Source organism: Enhydra lutris, unplaced genomic scaffold (assembly GCF_002288905.1).
Source record: "Enhydra lutris kenyoni isolate GAN:26980312 unplaced genomic scaffold, ASM228890v2 scaffoldscaffold39, whole genome shotgun sequence".
NCBI classification, from domain to species: domain Eukaryota; kingdom Metazoa; phylum Chordata; class Mammalia; order Carnivora; family Mustelidae; genus Enhydra; species Enhydra lutris.
This window is the reverse complement of record NW_019154123.1, coordinates 19,166,303-19,187,577: the sequence shown is the minus strand read 5'-3', so window position 1 is coordinate 19,187,577 and position 21,275 is coordinate 19,166,303. Positions and strand designations below refer to the sequence as shown.

Genomic DNA, 21,275 nt, shown 5'->3' with positions numbered 1-21,275 from the left:
TTTCCTGTTGGTATTCTTATTTGGAAGTTTTATGCCTTGTCTTAGGTAACATCTAAGAAAAATAAATATTAAACTTCTGGAAGTTATATATTAAAGTAGGATTGTGTGAATTGATTCTAAAAATTGAAAGTCAATGAAGAATATTTATAAATTGTTTTGGTGAATATTTGCTTTATAACAAAACAGTGTCAATAAACCCATAAAGAGGGAATTGTGATCATTTATCACTAACTTTGGGCCTCTCAAGGCATCAGTAATAAAAAAAACTTCTGCTTTGTACTTACTATGTATGAGGTAATATTTTAAGTCTTTGAGTCTTTGTATTTATTTGCTTAAGCTTTGGGACAGCCCTAAAAATGTGTCATTATTCTTTTTTATTGATGATGAAATTGAAACTTAGGGGTAGTAAATAACTTGTCTAATGTCATATAGTTATTGCATACCCACTCAGACCAAACTTTTGAATTCTGTTCAGTGTCTCTTCACATTTTTTGTACTAATTTGCTACTGCTCTCTATGATATCCCATCCTTCTGATGTTTGCCCCGTGTCAAACTCTTTTTTTTTTTTTTTTTTTGGTATTTTTTTCTAACCATCTTTTGTATTTCTTCAGTGAGAATTGTGGGGAGAGGTTAAATACTGGTACTTAATCTGCTATCATGAACTACAAATCAACACATTTCTTTAAACTGAACATAATACAGGGGTTGAGTTTGACTTCAGTCGCATTATTGCTCTTGGATTGGTTATGACTTCTTGTGTTAATAGTGCAGTCATACTTACCTTTGGAAGCATGTTGATGCTTTCCTTAGAAGACTATATACATATTTCCTTGACTAAACTTAGAAATATTTCAATTACCCACTTCTGACTCTTCCTTGGGCATGCCATATCAGAATTTTGTCACCACTCACACACACATCCAGACTACCACCTACCTATTCATTATTGACCAAAAATGTGTTTGAGGGTCAGATCCTGAGGACATAGGGGTATATTTTAGAAGCAGTCCTTAATCTCAAGATTTTTTTTATGTTTTTTAAAAATGCTACTTCTTCAATGTCTCTTTTGCCACTATTCTTTTTAGCCCTATCATTTCCTTAGTTTAACCTTCATATTTTCTCTTGTAAATCACATTAGTAGTTACCTTTTTTGTCTTAGTAACCTCAGTTTCAGCCTCTTTCTAGTCTAGGTTCTGTTCCAGTGATTTTCAACTGTTTATATGTATCTGAAAACCTTACAGAGTTGTTGGTTTTTTGTTTTTAAATACTGACATACTTTCAGATACCATTGTCAGAATAAATTGGTATAATCATTTAAGAAGGTTGTCAGTTTATCAGAATTAAAAGTAGACCTGTCCTTAACTGACATTTATAATCTAGGAATTTAGACTACAGAATTACACTTGGACATTTCTAAAAGGATGTAGGTACAAAGATGTTCATCGTAGCATTATTCATAAAAACTTAAAACTTAAAGAAATATAGATATCGATCAGTAGAGGACCAGTTAGCTTCGGTAGGATAGTTTTGATTCTGTGCACTGCTTTGTAACTATAAAATTAAAAATAAGGTTAATATTATTGATGTTAAATATTCTGTGCGAAAGGAAATTTAATGAAAAAAACAAGGAGCAGAGTGGTATATAAATTTAAAGGGGTGATAAAATCTCCATATGTGGACAATTATTAGTTGATATTATTTCTGGAATGATACATGAGGAAACTGTTCAACAATGACTTTCTCAGTGGAAAACAAGATCTGTAGTGCTCAAGAAGCTTACTTTGAATAGAATACCATTATACTGTTGCATATTTTACTATGTACATCTCTTGCTTTTTAAATTTAAAAATCACTTGCTTAGTAACTGGAAATTGAGATTTTAAGAGCATGTGCCATTTACAGTAGCACGAAAAAATATTTAATACTTAGGTATAAATCTAAGAATATGTGCAAGATCTGTATGCTGAAAACTACAAAACACTAATGAAAGAAACTGAAGATCTTAATAAATGAGGATTTATCATGTTCATGAATTAGAAGACTCAATATTGTTAAGATGTCAGTTTCCCCTAAACTGATCTTAGATGAACACAGGTCCATTTAAATCTCTGCAGGATTTCTTGCAAAAATTGACAGCATGATTCATAAACTTTATATGAAAGGACAAAAGAAATAAAATAACCAAAGAATTTTGAAAAAGAACAACAAACTTGAATTTACACTACGTGATTTCAAGACTAAACAGTAAACTTTATAGTATGGTACTGAAGAAAGGATAAACATATAGATCAAAGGAAGCAGCATAGAGAATCCAGAAAGAAATACACTCGCATTTATTTGGTCAGTTGATTTTTGACAGAGCTGCCAGGACAGTTCTTTGGGGAAAAGATAATCTATTTAATAACTGTGCTAAAATAGTTGAATATATATATATATATGAAAAAAAATCTCATTTCACACTTCACGCCATATACAAAACTAACTCGAAGTAGGCCAATTAGACTATAAACCTAAGTGCAAAACCTATGAGTATAAAACATCTAAAAAAGAGCATAGGAATTAAAATCTCTGTGACCTTTAAGTTAGTCAAAGATTTCTCAAGTACATCAGAAGCATGATCCATAATTTAAAAATTTCAAAACTACACATTCAGCAAAATTAAGCACTTCTGCTTTTCAAAAATAGTACCAAGAGAATTGAAAAGACAATCATATAAGACTAGGAAATAATTATAAATCACATATCTGATAACAGACTTGATTCCAAAAGATTAAGATCTTTCAAAATTCAGTAGTAAGAAAAGCAACCAATACTTCACCGAAGAAGGTAGAGGACAAACACATGAAAAACAACTTATTGTTGTCATTAGAGAAATGCACATTAAAAGCACAATGAAAAAAAAAAAAAAGCACAGGGAGATAATACTACAAATCATTTCAAGAGCAGTGGAACTCATACATTGCTGGTGGAAATGCAAAATGGTACATCTACTTCCGAAAGCAGTTTGGGTTTCTTTTAAAGTTACATAGACACTTTTCTGACCCAGCAGTTCTTCTCCTGAGTGTTTATCCAAGAGAAATGGAAACTTCAGTTCACATAAAAACCTATTCTGGAGGGGCGCCTAGGTAGCTCAGTTGGTTAAGCTTCCAAATCTTGATTTCAACTCAGATCATGATCTCCCGGTCTTGAGATCAAGCCCTGCACTTAGCTCCATGCTTAGCAGGGAGCCTGCGTAAGATTCTCTTTCTACCTCTTCCTCTGCCCTTCACCCTGTTTGTGCTCTTTGTCTCTCTAAAATAAATAAAATCTTTAAAAAAAAAACAAAACACCAAAAATCTATACCAGAATTTGTATAGCAGCTGTATTCAAAATTGCCCAAAACTGCAAACAACTCAGATGTTCAACTGGTAAAGGTATAAAAACAAACTGTTATCATCCATACAGTAGAATAATTCTCAGCAATAAAATGGAAGGTGCTAACATAGAGTCAAAGAAACCAGATATACAAAACCACATGCTGTACAATTTTATTATACATTCTGGAAAAGGCAAAACTGTAGGGTCAGAAAACATATCCAGAGTGGGGCAAGGGACTTACACAGAAGGACATGAGGGAATTTGAGGGTTAGTAGAGCTCTTCTATTTCTTGATTGTTTTAATGGTTACCTGGCTATACCTTTGTCAGAATTGCAGAATTGTATGTTGATAGTAGTAGATTTTTCTTTATATATAAATTATACCTTTGTTTTATCCAGATGCAAAGGATAAAAATAAGAGTAATTATTTCTCATGCTTAATGAAGGCTATTTCAAAGCCTGACCAATATATATTTTGAGTTTTAGAAAGCCCCAGACCAAACACAAGAACAAAAGAAAACATTTATCACATGGTGGAGATTTCAGAACTAGGAGCCATAGATTGATACAGTCTTTATTTTTATTTTTCAGCTCTCTAGCAAAATTACATAGAATGGTTGTAAATATTATTTAAGTTAACATCAGTTGTTTAAAAAGGCTGTGGAATTGTTTCTGTTAGCTCTAAATCTTCAGGAGTGGAGCATGAAAATTTGTTTTTGTGTTTTTAATCTTTATAGATCCTTCAGAGGCATGGCGATGGTGAAGTATATCTTTCCTCAAACGACAACATACAGTGTAACACCATTTTTGAAAAGTTCAAAAACTAGGAAGATTGAAGTGTATTTGTCCAATGATATGTGTATATAATAAAACTGTATTTTTTTGAGAGCCAGGACATGATATACATGAAATTTAGTAGAAAAGTTTGTCAGCCCTAAGGAATAGGGGAACAGATTATAGGTGGATACGAAGTTATTGGTATCATACTAGTTCTTAAATTTGGTTGTCTCTTAATAGGTTAATCTTATTATTACACTTTATACATCTGTTTTGAAGCATCAAATACTACTTTAAAAAATCTTAAAAAGAAGCACTTCTCTTTGCTGTTGTGAATGGGATATTTTTGAAACACCTGATCGTGTTAACTTTTCTGTTCAAATAGGAACATGTTACTATCTGTGCATTACCTAGTATTTCTAGGATAACGTCCAGATTCTTTTGTCATGGTGAGGTGTCCTTGTTAACTGTCCAAACAAGTGTTCTTCTGAAAGGGGAAGGAGGGGGGTGCTACTCTTAATTATTTCAAGACATCGGCATAAAGCAGGATATATAGTCACCCTCTTAATAAGGCCCTCTGTGATTTGGTTTCTGCTGATCTAGCTTCAGTATATGCTTACACTTATACTGTCCCAGCGTTTTGAGTTTGTTGGTGAAGCTTTTTTTGAAATTTCTGTTCCTTCAACCTACACTTGCCCTTTGTTGCCACATTAAATCTTACATATTTCTTTAAATATTTAGTCTACACTTTTGCTTCTCTATAAAGTTTTTCTAATCATTATCACTCTTCCTCGCTAAGACAGAGTCCTTCTTCTTGCCCCTCAGCATCTGCTCCTGTTTATGTATTCTTAGTCACACTAATTACTAAATTGTTACAGTTGGTATTTATGTTCCCATTAGATTCTTCTCTGAGACCCAGGAAATATATTTGTTTTAAGCTCTTACTTTAGCAGAAGACTTGGATACTGAGTAAACATCTATTTGAAAAATTGAGTTCACATAGTGAACATTTGGTAACTGTTACTTTTTCAGATTACTGTTTTAAAGTCTTGTTCAGGGGTGCCTGGGTGGCTCAGTGAGTTAAGCCTCTGCCTTCGGCTCGGGTCATGATCTCAGGGTCCTGGGATCGAGCCCCATATCGGGCTCTCTGCTCAGAGGGAGCCTGCTTCTCTCTCTCTGCCTTCCTCTCTGCCTTCTTGTGATCTCTGTCAAATAAACATTTAAATAAATAAATTCTCATACAGTTATAGCTCTGATTATTATATAACTCTGTAAAATTACCTTTCTTTATGTTTCCCCATCTTTTTGTTGTGTTATATTTTTTTGTTGTAGTAAACACATGTTGTAGTAAACACATGAGATCTACTCTCTTAAATTTTTAAGCATACAATACAGTATTGTTAGCTGTTACACAATGTTGTACAGCAGATCTCTAGTTCATTTTAATGTATAAGCTTTTTTCCATATTAATGTTCTTAGTGTTATGTCATTTGTTGCAATAATTCATCAGTGGGAATCTTTTTAATTTTAGATATCTTGATGCCTGGATTATAAATGTTCTTTGTATAATCACAATTATTAGTTTTCTGTTGTTTTCTCTCTTTGTTGTCTTACTTGGAAGGCCTTTCCCCACATATTCAAGTCATCTAAGTATTCACTTTTTTCTTGTTGTATTTTAATAGTCTTATTTATTACATTTAAATGTTTGGAATCTGTTTGCATAAACCATTCGTTTCACTTTGAATATGTCTTTAAGTGACTATTCTTATGGAATTATGGATGTTCCCTACTTTCACCTTTTCATAAGGACATTATTCTGTCTCCAATAAGAATTATGTTATGGCTTCTTAATGATTTCTGAATGGTTGTGATGCTGTATATGTTGCTTAGACAGCTGTTTGCCTGTATTACTGTAGCATTTCAAGGTCATAAGCAGAAATTGTTCATTTAGTCTTTTAAGCAGATCATTGAGATGGAAAGTGGCAAGATCTTTTTTGATGTTACAGCCTACACTGTTTGGAGAAAAAAGGCTAGTACACATGAACTGTTTAAGAGTAGGCCTAAGGTGGTAGGATGTTAACACCTGTTCTAGTATGCTTTCCACTATATACAGAGATATCACTAAAAAAGGCTATAATATTTCACACTGGACTTACTGTTGATGCAACACATTTTTCTTTACACTCTTCCTTGTTTTAAATACTGCTTGGAGGGGCGCCTGGGTGGCTCAGTGGGTTAAGCCGCTGCCTTCGGCTCAGGTCATGATCTCAGAGTCCTGGGATCGAGCCCCGCATCGGGCTCTCTGCTCTCTAGGGGAGCCTGCTTCCTCCTCTCTCTCTGCCTGCCTCTCTGCCTGCTTGTGATCTCTCTGTCAAATAAATAAATAAAATCTTTAAAAAAAAAAAAAAGGTTCTTTCCATATTTAAATACTGCTTGGAATTCATGAGAAAGCTTAACAGCAAAATTCCAGGGTCCAAAACTGTTAAGGATTAATGTGTATTAGCTTACTGTGTAGTCCATTCCTTGAGAAATCTGAATTTTTGAGTTATAGAAGTTAACTTTAAACTACTTCAATTTTTTACCTCTTTTTTTTACCCTTCTAATTATTTTTTTAAAAATTTATAGTATAGTATGCCCATTGGCAGTACAACACATTGGATGACCCTTCATTACCAAAGCACATGTAGAATTTAGGAATATTTCTTCTTTATTAAAAATTGTTACTTCTTTATCACTATGATTTGCCTTGACGTTTGTACTTTTCTTAGCATTTGCTTAAGAAAAATATTAACTGTAAACTCTGCTCTTCACCATATTAGTTTTTAAATTATTATCCAATAAAATTTACTTACTTTCCTTTTATGTAAAATTATGAATTTTAACGTATGTCTAGATTTATGTAATCACCACCACTATCAAGATGCAGAACATCAAGACGCCTCATATCATTCCTGTTTAAAATATCCCCTTTCCTCATCCCTCTTTATTTATTTTTTTTTAAAGATTTTATTTATTTATTTGTCAGAGAGAGAGCGAGCACAGGCAGACAGAATGGCAGGCAGAGGCAGAGGGAGAAGCAGGCTCCCTGACGAGAAAGGAGCCCGATGTGGGACTCGATCCCAGGACGCTGGGATCATGACCTGAGCCGAAGGCAGCCGCTCAACCAACTGAGCCACCCAGGCGTCCCTCCTCATCCCTCTTTAAAATATCCCCTATAAAAAAAGAAAACCTTTTTCTTCATATTGTCCCTTTTTTCTTCATGTTGTCTCTTTATAGTTAGATGCTTGTCCCACCTACATTTCCTGGAAACCACCACTCTGTTTTCCATCACCATGGTTTTTGTCTTTTTGAGATTTCCAAATAAATGGAATCATAAAGTATGTAAACCTTTAGGGCATTAAGTCTTTGGGTAAGCATAATGTCTTCACTGACCATAATGCCTTTGAAATTAATCCAAGTTGTTTGAATCAATAGTTGGTGCATTTTTAAATTAATAGTTGGGTCAGTTCTCCTCTGTTGTGTGGATATACCAGTTTGTTTATTGACAGGCATTTGGGTTGTTTCCATCTTTTGGCTCTCACAACTGAAGCTCTGTGAACATGTGTGTACAGCTTTCTGTTTGAAAATAAGTATTCATTTTTCTGAAGTAAATGCTCAGGAGGACAATTATAGGTATTGGGGTATAAGTGTGTATTTAACTTTATTAGAAATTGCCAAACCACTGTTAAGAGTGTCTGTATCATTCTGCATTCCTCCCAGTTGTTCCACATTCTCATCAACACTTGATGTTGTTAGTAGTTTTTAGTTTAGCCAACGTAGTATATATGCAGTTGTATCTCATTGAGCTTTTAATGTATGTTTCCTTAATGCTAATGATATTGACCATCTTTTCTTGTGCTTATTTGTCAGCCTTACATTCTTTTTGGTAAGCCTTGCTGATCATGAATTTGCATCTAAAGGTTTTTTTTAAAAGGGGATATTAATTGTCACTCATATTAACCTACTCTATATATGATAGACCAGTATTGGATATGAAAAACAGATAAGTTTATTTCATTCTTTTGTCTTGTACTTATTCACTAAAAAATTTGATCCTTCATTTCCTTAAAGTCTCTTGCAAACAGAAAAGTGAAAGAGCCCCAATTTATCCCACAGCTATTATGTAGATTCTCAGTACTTTAAACATATCCTATATATGTAGATGTGTATTTACACATATATATTACATATGCATAATCATTTTTCCTTATTCTGTAGTCCTATTTTCCATGAAAATTCAGTTTTTCTAAACATAAACATCCTAGGAACTTATCCTTTGGACTTTTTTTAATTAACATATAATGTATTGTTTGTTTCAGGGGTACAGGTCTGTGTATCATCAGTCTTACACAGCACTCACCATAGCACATACTGCCCCCAGTGTCCTTTGGACATTATTTACATATAATACTACAATCCTGTTTCTGTAGTGTAGTGGTTATCACGTTCGCCTCACATGTAATACTACAGTTCATTTTCAAGATGTGTGATATCTTTAGCCTGATCTATTAATCCAAGATAGAGAGCTCTGGTTCCTTTAAATAGGTAAAAGTAATTATTAGGAGAAAGGACTAATAAGCATTTTTATATTGATTAAGGTAATGCTAACTGCTATAATAGGTTAATCTCAATATTTCAGTGACTTAACACAATAGAAATTTATTTCTCATGCCCATACCTATAAAGTGCAGTTAAGGGACGTGGGATATCACTGCACCACCGACTTATTCAAGGACCCAAGATCTCCTGGGTCATTGATATCCTGCAGGCAGGTAGGAGAATAGAAGATGGAAAAGACACTCCTCCTTCTTAACTACTTTTGTTCAGAAATGTTCAGTACACATTACCATGTTCTCCCAGGAACAGTGTTAGCTAAGGGAAACAGGAGGACGGAGGGGTAGGGTTGGAAGAAATTCTTTGTCATCAGCGCAGTACTTGCTGTAATTATTCAAAGATCCTCTCTAGGGTCAGGGTATTAATCAAGAAAAGACAGAAGGACTGTGGTCCTCATTGGTTAAAACAGTTCTCTTTTGGCTTTTTCAGTTAGTTTGTCCTTGTTTCATCTATCTATACTACAGAAAGATGAAATTGCTGAATAAATGACCTCTGGACAAGTTGGAATCGCATTGCTTAGTATGGAGGTTAAAATATCGGTATGACTGATGTGTAAAGCCTAGAAGGAAGGGTTCTAAATTTTCTTTTGAAATGTGATCAGCTATATTGTTATATAATTATACCTGAGAGAAGGCAAAATGCTTCCTAGTCAATGAAAAGTGAGCTTTTTATTTTAAAATAATGCAGTGGATCCCTTAAAGTAAATGCATGATGAACACTAGTATATGATACATTAAAATGGGGATACTGTGTTTGAAATATGTATTGGAGTGATCAAGTGTCTCCATCCCACATAACCACCTCTACAAACTTCTGCAAAACTTTGGAACAGTTTGAATAATTTCCTAGTATATAGGTCAGTAAAAATGTATAAGGAAAGGAAATTAAATTTGTGATGATTAGGAGAAATGGTAACTAAAATTAAGCAATTCTTCAACATTACTTTTTTCTGTATCTTAATTTCTCATTGATAATGTTAATTTGTATGTTACTTTTTTAGTAATTTAACAATTCAGGTTGTTTCAAACTAAAGAGATTTTTTTTTTTCATATTCTCTTTTCCTTCCACAAATACCAGCTTATCAATGTGTACCTTATATTCTAAGTTAGAGGTTATCAAAATTTGTCTCAGGACAAGTACATGGACTATACTGAGCATCTTCTAAGTATAGTAAGGTGATTTCTTTAGCATTAAAATTTATAACTTGACAGTGTTTCCGTAATCTTGTTTCTGGCATTCTGACTTGAGTCAGTCATTTAATTACTATTATGTTTGATAAAACCCTGACATCATCTCACTGGTGTTGCATCAAAAGTAGCACTACTCATTCTTCTAATTCTGATGACTTATTTTTAGTGAGGAGTAGGGGCATTGGAGATATATTTGCTTATGTGATGTGAAACCTAAAATTTTTGAAGTAAAATCAGCTAAAATTCTAACTACTTCCTTCAGTATTCTATTTACTGATTTCTCTTTTGATTTATTGTCTGTGTATATTTATTCTTACAGTTTTTTATCGAGTGGGGAAGATAATAATGGAATATATTGTTAGATATGCTTTATTACAATAAAGACATGTATTGAAACAAAAATGTAGTAAAGGCCCTATCCAAAATGAAATTCTCCTGTAGTTATGATTCTTAATCAATTTTATTTTCCTGAATTCTGTTATTTTATTTGTCTCTGAAAAATAGGGACAGATTTTCACAAAACAAGAATTTAGTGCCAATAAAAAATGAAAACCTGCCCATCTCCATTAGTAAGAGAGAAATATAAGTTAATGTAAGTTAATACTACATTAAAATAGTGCTCTTGGGGATGCGTGGGTGGCTCAGATGGTTAATAAGCATCTGCTTTCGGCTTAAGTCCTGATGTCTGGGGTCCTGGGCTTGAGCACCACATTAGGCTCCTGCCTCAGCAGGCAGTTTACTTCTTCCTCTGCCTCTTCCCCCGCTCGTGCTTTCTCTCTCTTTCTCGGTCTCTTGTCTCTCAAGTGAATAAGTAAAATCTTTAGTAAATAAATAAGTAAATAAATCCATAAAGTTAAACATACACGTACTGTGTAATCCAGCAATTCTGTTCCTCGAGCAGTAACCCTCAGAGTATAGTTTGGAGAGCCCTGGTGTTTTCCAGGGCACACCTATGAAGTCAGACTGTTTTCATAAGAAGAGGAAGATGTTACTTGCTTTTTTCATTCTCATTCTCTCACAAATGTACATTGTATTATTGGTGTAGTGTTAAAGAATATCCACATTTACCTGCAAAGACTGTTAAAATATACCTTCCTTTTCCAGCTAATCAGCGACACGGGATTTCTTCATATACTTGAATCGAAACAACATATTTTAATAAAATGCAGAGGCACATTTGAAACCTGTTTTTTATTAAGTCAGACATTAAAGAGATTTATAAACATGTAAAACTATCATTCTTCCTATTAAATGTTTTTCATTTAAAAAGATTTAGTTCTTTTTCAAAAATATAAATTCTTTATTATACAATTATTTTAATTTTTAAATGAATTAATACATATTTGAAACATTTATTTTAATTTCTAATATAAATCTGTTAAATAAACAATTTCGGTTTTTTGAGAGTAATTTTTTAGTAATTTTTTTTTTTTTTAAAGATTTTATTTGACAGAGAAAGATCACAAGCAGGCAGAGAAACAGGTAGAGAGAGAGGAGGAAGCAGGCTCCCTGCTGAGCAGAGAGCCCGATGCGGGGCTCGATCCCAGGACCCTGAGATCATGACCCGAGCCGAAGGCAGCGGCTTAACCCACTGAGCCACCCAGGCGCCCAATTTTTTAGTAATTTTTAAGAGAGAGGTCCTGAAAACTAAAAACTTCAAGAACCTCTGAGCTAGACAAATGCATGCATGGACACCAGGAGACCTATATAAGAAGGTTTGTGGCAGCATTTTTCATAACAGCCTAAAACCAGAAACATAAAAGCTAATCAACAATAGAATGAATAAAGAAGATATTCTAAATATAGTTCAAGACTGAAAAATAATGAACTACAGCTACATGCCACAGTATATATAAATCTTAACTATAAATGTTTAAAGAAGTCAGATTCCAAGTAATTCATATTGCATGATCCATTTATGTAATGTTCACAACCAGGTGTAATAAATTCAGTATTTAGAAATGCAGACTTAGGTCGTTAAAATATAGTGACTGACTGATGAGTTAAAATTACTGTTACCATCAGAGGGAAAAAAAGACACTTTATTGGGAGAAGTGTTAGCAATGTTCTGTTTCTTGATTTGGATGTGGTGGTTACAAAGGTATTTTTCTTTATATTAATTTATCAAATGTCTTATGCACATTTCTGTATAAATGTTCCATTTCATAGTAAAAATGCTTTAAAATCATTTAATTATAAAATCTGGATAAAAATGATTTCTTCAATCTCCCCTTAAAAATATAAGCAAAATATTTTAACATTTTTATGCACAGATTTAAAGCACAGTGTTATTTGGGTCCATATTTAGCAACATACATTATATCTTAATTCTCTAGACTGATAGGTTGGTTTATCTTTTTTTTAACCAAGTATTACTTTACACATTCTTATTCTACAAAAATTTAGACTTGAAACCATATTATAAGAAAAAACTATGATAAACATTGTTCTCTTAATACTATGCAAACATAAATTATGTCTCATTTGTTTGAATTTTTTTATTTGATACAGATAGTCGTACAGGCACTGCAGTGTTCCCATTACTCGATTCTTTGGCAGTTGGTGAAAATTACTGATGGTTCTCCTTCCAAAGTAAGTAAGAGTTTCTGAAGGCAGAAGAGTTGTGACTAAAATAAGTAATCTTGCTTAAATCAGTATTTAACAATTTATTGTTGCCAGTTATTTTAATAAATTATAATTTAATGAAATATATAGTAATTATTGTTATCAACTCTTGCTTTATCCTATGAATAAATATATTTTACCTCTCTGAAAAATAACCAGTTCTTCAAGCAATAGATATAGAGTTGTATAGATACACAAAGTTAAAAGTCTTAAAGAAATAACTGTAGTAGAAATCACAGGATCTCTAGCAGGTGACATGCTATTAAAAAGAGAATAACATTGAAGGTAATGCTGTGTAGCTCTTGGGGAATTATGGCACCTTGGGGCCCAAACTGAATAACACTCTCGTTAAAAACAAATTGTTAGATAATTTTTTTAAATTTTAATCTATCCATGACCATTCGAAACAAAAAGGAAAATACAAATCAAAGATCAAATGAAAGTAGGATCCAAGAGAGTGAATCGGAGCCTAAAGCCTACTATCCTTGAGGATATCTTCCAAGGCCCTTCAGGGGTGGAATATCTTGTAGGTAGCATCTCTCTAAGTTGGGATACTAAAGATCTGCTTCCAGCACAAGGATAAATTAGAAATAAACCTACAACAGCTCCATTTATGGGGGAATATAAGGGAAATAGCCTGTCTTAAAATTTGTCATTGAATTAAGGAAGAGAAAATAAATCTTTCCTAGAAATTTATAACCATGAGCAGGCTTTCATGTAGGTTTCCACTCTAAATTCATACTACTTCAGTGGTCCATTAAAAAATTTAAAAAGCAAGTAAAGATTTTGATTTAAAATATTCTGTATTGATGGTATCTCACAATGTTTACATATCCTCATCTTAACAAAACAGAGGCTGTTTAACCAGTAAAAAAGGTTAATACATTATAGAACCAACAGCATGATATGGAGCATTCTTTCTTTGCTGATTAATAATTTGAGGATTTCTCTGCCTTTAGAAAGTAATTGGGGTTTTTATTTTCAGTTAGAGCAACAGTAGTGTATTGGTTAGCCTCCTGGTTTTTATATTCTGTTGACAGTTTCAGTCTTGAAACACAAAAATCAAAGTTCACCTTTTATTAGTAACTAAAGTCACTTTAAAGTTTATTACAGTTTTGTGTTTTTGAAATGTTCCTTAATATGGTAAAATTAAAGGATATTGAATATATAGAAGTTAAAATTTGATAGCAAGAGTTTATATATTACACATAATTACTTTTATTTTGATTTTTTCGTCTGGTTGATTTTGCTATTCCTTTTTTTTTCTGAGATCATTTAGGTTATCTGAGCTATTTGTTTTTTGGCTGAATATTGATTCTTGCATTTATTAAATTTGGAATGTATCCATGCCCCCCAAATTAGCATAATTAATTACTCTATTAAATTTAATTTTAATTTTGTTCTTTGCAATTATATCCCATAATTGGAGTGAGAATCTCTATTCTTGAATCCACTTCTTTGAATATTTTCTATATTTTTAGCCCTCTTATAGTAGAATTATTTTGAAATTTCTTAGCTTTCTGTTTAATTTTGGTCTGACTCATTCTTCTAATAAAAGATACCTTCATTTTTTATCATTTCTCATAATACAGATTTCATAGTTGTCCTTGCCGCACTGACAGTGCAGCTTTTGTGGTTAACACTGATTTTCTTTATGCCAGAAAATGCAGCATCTTTTAAATGCCCTCTTATTCAGTTGATGTCTATATAAAGTTTGTGTGCATTTATATCCTATGTGAAATTCTTCTTACTAAACTGTCTCTCAAATTATTACTTCTCATTTTGGAGTTGTTGGTAATTTTTTTTAACCAAAATATATTCAGTAATCATCATGTGCTAGTTATATCTGTCATTGAAAAGTGGTTCTCTAAATGATAATCTTGAAAAGCATGAATCTGTAAGACTCAAGCAACCTTTAAAAATTAATCTCTCATTGCTAAGGTTTCTCCTTTTAAAACATTTATTTTAATGACTCTCTATATAATAATTACTAGATCAGTAATTGCCAAACTTTCTGATCCCTTATGTGATACAGGATATCTTTGAAAATTTAAGATCCATATGCATAAGCTTTGTATGCATTTAATCTATATTATTCCTATCCCCCCTGATAAGATATCAACTTCCTAACTGTAGTTCCAGCCACATCATTAGCTTTTTGTATAAATAACCTTAAGGCAAGTCACTTGAATAATTTTAAAACAGATAAGGTATGTCAAAGCATTTTATCTATTGTTAAATATATTCCAGATATTAATAACAACTAAAATACCCACTTATCTATGTCAGGTTACTTATTTCTAAAATCGAAAGTTGTATTGGGCCGATCATTTCTACCTCTAAAATTCTTCAATCTGCTAAGGTTACTAACTGCTATAACTGCATGTATGTGGATAGATACACGAGAATCTTAACAGTAGGTTAACTCTGGGAAAGAGATTCTTAGGGAGCAAGCATAAGAAGGAGAGAAATTCATTTTTGCTTTATACCTTTTGATACTGTCTGAGGGGATGTTTTTGTTGATGATGATATCTAACAGTGATAATAATTTCATCACAAAAATTTCAAAAATAACTTGATTCTCCCATCCTACTCTTAGGTTTTGACTTATCACACATAACTCTAGAGTTGTTGAGCTTGGATGAATATTAGAAAAAAGCCTAGTGTCCTGTATCTTATTTGCTGTAGCAGTATTATTCTGTTGTTTATAAATGTGATATTAAAGCTATAAGGAAATTTGGGAGTGATTTGATGAGACCTGTTTGTTTTAGATAAGGCCTAGAAGGGGACATTGTTGTTAATATTACCTTGTTAGTATTTTACATTTTGTAAATCACTTTAATTAAACGCTTTAACTTAATTAAAGCTTCCTCATAATTCTATAAAGTGGATGTTATGATAATCCCATTGTACAGAAAAGGAACCTGATACTTAGAAACATTGGAATATGATTAAGATCTGAAACTTAAGAGCGCTAGTCTTTTGAATCTCAATCTAGTTTTTCTGTTAACACTTTTTGAATTCTTCCATTGTTAAGCTTTTAATACAGCTAGTTCTAGAGAGTTTTGTTGTTGTTTTTAAACAAAATTCCTAAAGGCACATTGGTTGACTCCTTGCTGAATACAAGCTAACAATGTCTGTTAATCAGTTGTGTACTGACAAATTATGTAAGTTATGTCACAAGTCAGGTTTTTTTCATCATTTGGTATCCCCAATGGGATACATTTAATGAGAAATTACTGTGATTTTAAATACCTCAGTTTGTAATGCCAGTGAGTTACAGTTGAAGTATATAGAGGACTTCAGTAATGCACTCTATCTTTTTTTTCCTTTTATTTTCTGAAAATTAAATTTAATACGGTAGCCTCTTGGGGTCTATATATTTAACGTGAGTAATGTTCAGCATTTAGAGACAACTTGAGAGTGTTCTTACATGAATTATTTTTTATTTTTGTTGTTGAACAATTAATATGTTAATGTGAAATGAACCATTTTGCTAGTGAGGAATTAGACAGCTAACCACTGTTTTTCTCTACTCACTATTATATTTATAGAAATTCATTTAAATCTCTGAGGAGTCACTTACATTTTTAACTAATAAATTATACTTACTAGTTTTGGGTGTAAAATATAAATAGATTGGTTTTCATAAATTCAGGCTTTCTTACTTGAGCACTTGTTCATTGTAAAAAATATATAAATAAAATTTCTGAATCTTACCACCTGTGGATTAACTACTGTTAACATTCTGGTATATTTTCGTGCAGTACTTTTTCTAACTTATTTCAGTCTCATCACAATATATTTACAGTTTACAAAATTTTGTGTCTCATCTTCAATCAACATGTCCTTCAGTTACTAATACCTGTTGGTAGATAGTATTTTTAATGTATGCATGATAGTCCATTGTATAGATATACCATAATTTCTTTTACCACTCTTATCTCTTGGATATTTAGGTTGTTTAAACATGTTAATAAATAAAATTAATGCCATGATGGGCATTTGGGTGCAAATCTTGTTCTGTATTACATTGTTTCATCTCATGTTATATTCTTAGAAATGGAACTGCTGGGTCAAAGATGGTACATACTTTTAAGGCTTGATATATATTGCCAAATTGCTTTTAGAGAGTACTTTCTAAAATTTATTTTTCTTCTCTTTTGTCATGAACACTGTCATTCAGAAAGTTATGAATGGTAGTTATATTTGGTTTAAATTCAAGTTATAATTAACACAACAGTGAAAACTTTCATAAAATAAAATATATGAAAAGACTATATCAAGAACAGGATTAGATCTTTATTTGAATTGGAAGTGCATTGGGTTTTACCAATGGGTATTTCCTCTGTTCCCCCTAATTTCCAGAGTTGAAGTTCTTTGGCAGTCACACAGGTCATGCTCAGTATACTTTGCTCCGGTGCCCCCTAGTGCTGGTCCTGTAGAAGCAGCCTTCAGTTTCTCTTCTCTAACATCCTTCTTCCTTCAGCTCCTTCTGGACATATACAAAGACATTTAAAGAGCCAGGTAAATAAGAGTTAGGGCTAATATAATGCCCCTATTGCCGTTTTTGGCCTGGGGAGCTAGAATTTAACTTCAGTATTTTTTTTCCTCCTGGGAGGAGCTGTCCTAATCTCTATAATCTTAAATTTGTAGCTCTCTGCCTTACCCTGTATGTTCCTATTGTAGATAGCAGTAGGGAGGGCCTGGGGCAAACATCTCTGCCTTCTGGACCCTGGCCCTATTCCTAGTCTTCTAAGTTAAAATCACCATCCCTTGGGTGCAAGTCATACAAGTACCTCATACAAATACCTCAATTATTATTGAGGTATTTAGCTGCAAAATTTATTCCTCCATTTCCGTCTTGACTAAAGGGTCTCTTCTGAAAATTCCAACTTGTTTACTTACAAAAAGACTGAGGAAAGGAAGAGTTACAATGAAGATGGGACTGATGGTGGCCAAACCCAGTGAAGAGATATGTATAACCTTACTATTCTTCCTAAAAATGTACATTTTTAGAAGTGTACTAGAAATAGACTTAAATGTGTAAAAGTCTACAGGCTGCTTTCTACACCTGTTTCTTTTCTCTTCCCTTCCCAGTCCTTTAATAACAATGAATAAGAAAGATAGCTCACTTGGGACCTTGCCCCAAATTCCTGTAGTAACAAAATACAGATAGTACCTCTCCATCTGCAGATTTAACTGCTTTGTAGGGAAAGGGAGTGGTGCCAAGAGCAGGAAATAATAGCTGTCCTCTAGGAACAAATTTTTAGTAGTGTATAACCATTTTACTTTATCTTTTTCTTCTTGAATGTTTCCCCCTACCTTTTATTTCCTGAGAATTCTATCCTGAGTAACTATGCAGTTAATTTAAAGCCCTTCCTTTTGATTGTCCATGACTTCAGAGTCATTCTTTGATAGCTGTGTTTCTATTAATACTATGTCCTATCTCAAGTGCCTGATTGGTTGGTCTAGGAAAGTTAGGGGAGAAAGAGCCAGGTCTTGTTTAAATCCATTTCTTGTTCAGGCCTCAGAATATTCCTTTAAAAAAAAAAAAATCTGGAATACTGAAGTAGATGGCTGTTTATACCAAATTCTAAGCTTCTCCAAAATTTTATCTAATTCTAACATTCTAAAAACCTCTGAAAACCAAAAGTTAAATATGTTCAATTTAGAAAAGAACTTAGAAGTCATGAGTCATTAAGAATTGCATGTTGTGGGGCGCCTGGGTGGCTCAGTGGGTTAAGCCTCTGCCTTCGACTCAGGTCTTGATCTCAGGGTCCTGGCATCGAGCCCCACATCGGGCACTCACATCAGGCTCTCTGCTCAGCAGGGAGCCTACTTCCCCCTCTTGCTCTTCCTACTTGTGATCTCTCTCTCTCTCACTCTCTGTCAAATAAATAAATAAAATCTTAAAAAAAAAAAAAAGAAAGAATTGCATGTTGTTTGCAACTCTATTCCTGGGATTCCAATTTTAAAAATTGCTGTCTGGTTGGGAACGACAGAATATGGCTTCTTCAGCTTTACTAGCCTATTCGGATGCTGTTTTTACTTACCCAGGGATAGTGGTCTTTAAAGGACTCACTGAAACTCCTGAACATATTTAATAATTTATGATATTAAAAAATAAGCCAGGACTGAGAAAATCTATTCTAAGGAACAATTATTATAATTTAAGAGTGTGTTTAAACTGAGCTTATCAGAGGTCTAAAGCAACCGTAAGAATATTTAAACAAACATAACACTTCCCACTTTCTAGTACAGAAATTGGAGACTTGCCTCACCATAATTAATGATAAAAGTTTACTTTCTTGTCCATTTATTTAAATAGGAAATGGGTGGTCCATATTGTACTTAATATTCTCTGATATCATAATGCTTTTTCCTTTCTAAAGTAGGTTTTTTGTTTAAAAAAATGTTTTCCAGCAGCTATTGTAAAAATCACTAGGTATTTGTTAAATGAATTCTTCTTACAAACCCAATTTATAAATATAGGAAGCTCCTAGCTAATAAATAGGGTGTATTTCCAACATTTTTTGTGTTGGAGCATGATCTTTGGAGTTAAATATAAGTTCAGATTTTGTTGCCATTTTTTACCACGAATGGCAAAGAAAAGCAAGTTACTTCTTCTTTGGAAGAACTTCAGTTTCCTAATGTATATGTGATATTTACTGTTAGATAAGGTTTTGAAGAAGATTTAATTGAAGGAAATGTTTTAGCAGGCCACAACTGTTGTTTTGATAGCATTAAATTACAGTCCTAGTCTGTGCTTTCCTAATCTTCCCTTTCCAAACCAAGAATTGATACTAAATGAATTGTTATCTGAGGTGGTGGGAGTGTGTAAACATGCTCAGTAGCTAGTGTAGGTTTGAGAAAGAGCCTGGTAGATTTTTGTTCTCCATCTGTATCTTGGAATAGTTCGGGAATTCAGGTCTCTCAGTTTGGTCCTAACAGGCATTACTTTTCTCCTGCCCCTCTGACTCCTCCTCTAACTTCCTTCATCTTTGTACACTATAGGAAATAAGTCAGATGCTTTGGAACTATAGTGGGCAGCTTAAGGGTTCCTGGATCCTAAGTAGATTTAGTCTGAGGCAAAAGCATGAGTCAGCAGATGGGGATTCAAACTCAAAGCAACAACATTGAAAACTAGGTATTACGTTTGGGGTTTAAATATTCAGTAGTTATTTTAATGTGTATTCACAAAAGTGGCACACCCTCTCCCCACCCCCAAAAGAGAAGCTAGTAGCAGCAATTCATACAAGAAAGCAATATTAAAGGTATTACATAGGGTTTACCCCATCACAGTGGTGATGCTTTTTACTATGTCTTTTGCTCACTGATGTGTCCCAAGTAAATGAATTTAGTTCCATTTGTTTTTATCATATTTAATGTGGATAGTGACTTAGTTGGGCTGAAAAATAATGTAATGAGCCTCATTATATGTTAGTAATGGTGCTGAAAACAGGTAAAATAACACAGTTTATGCTCCAAAGAGCTGTATAGCCCATGAGCCAAATTTGGCCTGACCTCTGTTTTTATAATAAAGTATTAATGAAACAGCCATGCTCATTCATTTATGTACTATCTAGGGCTCTTTTATACTACAGTGACAAAGTAGTTGGGACAGAGACTGTATGACCCATGAAGCCTAAAATATTACTGTCTGACCCTTTATACAAAAAGTTTGCTAATCCCTGGCCTCACAAGGTAGCCACCTGCTCTTGTTACCAGACTTTGTCAGTAATTCTATTTGTCTATTCTGGGTAACTAGTTTTGTGCCCTTTCTTTATCATGAACATTGATCACTAATTCATCACAGGCTTTATTTTCATATTCTGACACCTTTGACCTAGTCTTGGTCCTTATTTTACAACTTTTCTGTTCTATTCCTCCCCATTCTTAAAATGTGTGTTTGTCAGATAATGTTGAACTAGTTTTATGTGTGCACTATTAGTTTTTCTATGGCTTCAATCTCCGACTGTGATTATCTTAATGGTATTTCATAGTTGTAGATAAAAAGACAGCTAAATTTTGGTCTTTCTCTAGACACATAATATTGTGATACATAATAAAAATGTACAAAGATGAAGTTAAAGGAGAAGTCAGCGGTACAGGAGGAAAATAGTGACTGTTATGACCAACTTGACTTACCTCATCACTCCAAAATACAGATAGAGCACAAAATCTGCCATGCTGTATCTCAGACCTACACTAGATACATATCTCGTGTGTGTGTGTGTGTGTGTGTGTGTGTGTGTGTGTGTGTGTGTGTGTGTAGGAACTAAACTCTGACCTTTCTTCATTGATTATAGTCATATTGAGATTCTTGGTTCTTAAGGGGCAGTTTACACTTAAGATCTGTTTTTCTTCTCAAGATGTTAGAGTGAGTCAACTTTGAGCCTTTGTGCCTTTTGAGAAAACTTCTATGTGGCTTATATGATAAATTCACCATCTTAATTATGCCAGCCTTATTCAGGGTTTTTCGTTGTGAGATTTTGCCATCCAGTTGTAAAACATCTTAATTCCTTAAAATTCTTGGTGTCAGTAGATCTACCAGAAAGAAAAAAACAGAAAAAGCAAAAAACTTTGGCCAATCTAGTGAAACAACTTCCAAAATGGATACAAAAGAATCTAGCCCCAAGATATTATAACTTAAATCTTGGGAAAATCTTA

The 21,275-nt window shown here is 33.3% G+C and overlaps 1 protein-coding gene across 1 annotated transcript in view; it reads left to right on the top strand.

Moving 5' to 3' along the window:
• LOC111154994 (stromal antigen 1) overlaps positions 1 to 21,275 on the top strand; it is a 432,305-nt gene that overhangs the window by 368,711 nt on the left and 42,319 nt on the right. Inside the window, exon 22 of the mRNA XM_022514974.1 lies at positions 12,489 to 12,569. Within this exon, the coding sequence (XP_022370682.1) occupies positions 12,489 to 12,569 (81 nt within the window). The remainder of the gene's footprint in view (positions 1 to 12,488; positions 12,570 to 21,275) is intronic.